This window comes from Sinocyclocheilus anshuiensis, unplaced genomic scaffold (assembly GCF_001515605.1).
Source record: "Sinocyclocheilus anshuiensis isolate Anshui unplaced genomic scaffold, SAMN03320099.WGS_v1.1 scaffold1906, whole genome shotgun sequence".
NCBI lineage: Eukaryota > Metazoa > Chordata > Actinopteri > Cypriniformes > Cyprinidae > Sinocyclocheilus > Sinocyclocheilus anshuiensis.
Window position 1 is genome coordinate 598,301 of NW_015546187.1, and position 4,308 is coordinate 602,608.

At 35.9% G+C, this 4,308-nt stretch overlaps 1 protein-coding gene across 1 annotated transcript in view; it reads right to left on the reverse strand.

Annotated features, from left to right (window-relative positions):
* Positions 1-2,568: 2,568 nt before the first annotated feature.
* LOC107701421 (ribosomal protein S6 kinase beta-1-like) overlaps positions 2,569-4,308 on the reverse strand; it is a 10,598-nt gene continuing 8,858 nt past the window's right edge. Inside the window, exons 14-15 of the mRNA XM_016503422.1 lie at positions 3,532-3,644; positions 2,569-3,451 (exon numbers count right to left, since the gene is read on the reverse strand). Coding sequence (XP_016358908.1) covers positions 3,205-3,451; positions 3,532-3,644 — 360 coding nt within the window. The 3' untranslated portion in view covers positions 2,569-3,204. The remainder of the gene's footprint in view (positions 3,452-3,531; positions 3,645-4,308) is intronic.

Genomic DNA, 4,308 nt, shown 5'->3' on the forward strand with positions numbered 1-4,308 from the left:
TAATTTCAAACTTTTTCCACACTTGAGTGGGAAAAAATACATAAAATGAAAAAGAAAATAAATAATATATATACATATACATACAGTGATGCCATGGAAGAACCATTTTTGGTTCCCAAAAGATCCATTTTAAAGAACATTTTAAAAATCTAAAGAACCTTTTTCCAATATAAAGACCCTTTTCTGCATTTGAAAGGTTCCATGGATGTTCAAGGTTCTTCATAGAACCATTGATGCCAATAAAGAACCTTTATTTTTAAGAGTATAGTGTAATTGAAAAACTACACCAATTATAAAAAATAGTCAAATAAAAAACAATTAAATTGTAAAATAAAAACTACTGTACATCAAGCTGTTAGACCTCATGCTGCCGTACCACATCACAAGTTTGAAAGCAAAAGCAGCCCCAGCTGCCTGTTCTTAGCATGGATTCATCCAGTGCTGTTAAAACAACTGATGTTCAACATCTGTTTCCTCAGAGACAGACAGTTATTTCCGTTATGCTGTAAATTTTAGGGAATCCCCTGGAAAACAGATGAGACAACCATATTGTTTGTCATATGCAAATACCATTAATGTTCTCCCCAGATTGTACTTCCTCTAAGAGACGTTCAAGATTTAAATACACATTTGTATGCAACCAAGAATTCCCCATCAGCCATCCACAGGATTCTTGAAGAAAGCATTCAAAGCAACAACACAGCTGTTGCTGAAAAAGCATAAATATTACTAGACTTGACATGGCCAGGGTGAATTCAGGTAAACTGGGCCACTATTCTTCCAGAACTCATTGATCCAGTCAGTCAATGCCATTTGGACTCAGTCCAGCTGGACAGTGACCTACAGTGCCGATAATTCTGATTGGCTCAGACAAGCTGCATATGCTAGCAAGAGCACAGAAGTGATGTAGTGATACATCCTTATAAACACAGGGCTATTAGACACAAATGTTACCACCAGATAAAACAGATGATTTTGAAGTGTGTCCTCTCTGCTGACTGGACACAAAAAGGTTTTAGCATTATATTGCATCATAAACCAGCATTTGAGTGCTCCCTTATGGACAACTCATAGACGTGTCACACAAGAGCTGCATCCTGAGGGAAAAATGTTTAAACGTATCTGCATCTGCATGAGCGTTCGTATCCAAATGATTTATACCAGCTAAATATTAAGATCAGACATTATTCATCTGTATTTGAAAAGACAGAACCTAGTTGTACACAAAGTGTGTTGCAGAGAGCATCGGGAACATCTACACCAGTGGTTCTCAACCAAAGGGCCTCAAAATGACTCGAGTAAGACAAAACAAGCATTAAAATAAGCCAAACAAGCCATGGTTGTTCTTTGGAAAAATCAAGATTCCCACAAGTCTTGGAAAATCTGGATATAGCCTAATTTTAAAAGTATGATTTATAGACCTTGAAAAATCACGAACTATTCAACTCCATGGGCACTTCATATTAAAAATAAATTTTTCTAGTTAAGCCAAGCACTGAAGTATTTTATCAATTGTAACTTGTCAGTAAAAATACTTTTGAATTTGGAAAAAAGAACTAGAAAGGTCACGGGGCTTCAAATACTGTTGAGGACAATGGAGGGACCTTGGAGTTAAAAATTTAAAAAAAAGTTAACCACTGATCTACAAAACATTTTTATATAACCTTTTTGTCATACTTTACATAAACGTTGTTCATATTAGTCAAAGCATTAGCCATCATGAACTAAAAAAAAAGACTTTTTTCATAAAATACTGTATACTATTGTTCATATTCACAATCGTTCATATGCATTTAACTAGTTATGTTAATTTTGTCAACATTAATTTCTCAAATTTAACATCTATTAATCTAGGTTAAAGTACTTATTCATATTTTTTGATACCTAATGCATTAACCAATGGTACCAAATTTAACCTTATTGTACCTTATTCTTTTCTGAATTTTTTTTCCAATTAACTTCCAATTTGATTAAAAAGGCATAAGACTGAAAATGCGATCATTGCACATTCATATATTTTCTTATACCATTCTAAAATTTGGCATCTGTAAGATTTTTTTTTTTAAGAAATTAATACTTGTATTCAGCAAAGACACATTAAATTGATCAAAAGTGATAGCAAAGACATTTAGAATGTTAAAGATTTGTTTCAAATAAATGTTCTATTCAAGTCCTGAAAAAAAAACGTATTTGTATCATTGTTCGTTCTCAACGTTGATAAGAATATCAGCATATTAGAACGATCATGTGACACTGAAGACTGAAGTAATGATGCTGAAAATTTCACAATCACAGGAATAAATTACATTAAAAAAATATTCAAATAGAAAACAGTAATAACATTCCACAATGTTACCGTTTTTCTGTTTACTGTATTTTTGATCAAATAAATGCAGCCTTGATTAGCCTAAGAAATGTCTTTAAAAACATTTAAAAACTATACCGACCCCAAACGTTTGAATGTTAGCGTTTTGTATGAATGCATGATTTTCTAATGCACATCCTTTTGTGAAATCACAAACTCTCCAATTTAATTTGAAAACCCAGCACATAATAAAGTTTCAAAAGTCACCGTATTTGTTTTTATTGAGGCTCGTGTATTTATCCATCATCTATACAGCACTGTGGGATACACTCATTTAAAAATGTATAAGACTTAAGTCAGGTTGCGAACCTCCGCTGAGTGAAACTCCCACAAACGCATCTCATTCTGCAATCCACAATGATTTGTACAATTTTTTAACAGCTGGAAAGCGATTCAGCTTCCCTCGGAAATACTGTAAAAACTCAAAGCATCCCACTGGAAGAAATTCCTCAAAATCACTTGATCATCTTGCCAGGATCATCATGCCAGGATCATCAACTCATCTGCACATTTGCAAATAGTGTCTTTTTTATCTTTCTTTGTTCATTTGATGTTCCTTTTATGGTAAAATCATGTAAAAAAGTTGATAATCCAAAAAAAGGCCCGATCCTCATAATCCATTTGATATGTAATGACAGGAATCATCTAAGAATGCGCTCTGAGGTTTTGGGATGTGAGGAACTATAGCAGTTTCTCAAACTCAGTGAAAGACACATGCTCATCAGATGTGAAGGACAGTATATAGCGGATGGTAGTGAAGGTGGGGACCTTTCTTCTCCCCAAGTGTCCATATAAAAGAAATAGAGAAAGCAAAGGAAAACTCTAAGTTGGACTATTGGTCATAGGTTCATTCGTAGATGCTCTGGCCTTTTGGAGATCACGGGGTAGGCCTGCTGCTTAAACTGGCCCACGTTGGAGCCAGCGGGTTGCCTGATGGGAAGAGGGGCGGTGGCCTCGGAACTAGCCTGGACCTCCATCTGATCCATGGTGGACACTTCCATAGCGAGCTCTGTGGGGGACTGGAGGGTGGAGGATCCGGGCAAAGTGGGACCTCGTGGCCAACAATCTCCTGAGAACTTAACCGGGCTGAAAGATATGAGACAAATGGTTTTTAATTTTATTTTTATAAAAATTTGTGACATTTACAAGTCAAAAACTGTGATTACCTGACAGGCGTGCGAGGGCTTCCCAAAAACCGGCGAGGTGAACGAATTTTTGGCTCAAATGAGAACTTTTCCTTTATATTTTCCAACACAGATGGAGCTACATAGGTAAAACCCTGCAAGAATTACAAGAAAGGATCAGGGATGTGAAGTAACGAATTACAAATACTCACGTTACAGTAATTAAGTAGGTTTTATCAGTAATTGTACTTTTTTGAGTAGTTTAAAAATTGTGTGCTTTTACTTTTACTTGAGTGCGTTCTGCAGCAGTCACTTGGATAAGTCGTTGTTGCTTGTAGAACTTGTTGACTTTTGATGAATTTGAGCACGCGACGCGCGCTGTGAAAAAGTGTGCTGGAAACACAAATTGAGGACCAAATCTGCACCTTATTGATGACCCGTGGCGTTAATATACTGCATCTGTGCCAGCGCGTGATGTAATAAAACTGCAGCTCGTTAAAAGTTTTTTTTTAATCCATTTTATACAATCCGCCTTCATTTAGCAAGCGCACTCGCGCATAAACAATTTTCAAGCTCAACACTTTTTGTTCCGTTCAGTTGTGGATTATGCTGATTCACCGAGACCGCCACGGCTCAGCAAAGAGACACGAGTGTGTGTGTTTTCCTTTGAAAAAGTTTCCCCAGAAATAACTCGCTATTTAATGCATTTTTCCTTACAAATTGTATTATCAGCATAACAATTCGAGTAAATGTGTAAAAGGTATGGCATGAATTTGCCATACTTCTAGAACAATGTGCATTTATGTTAAAATTGTAACA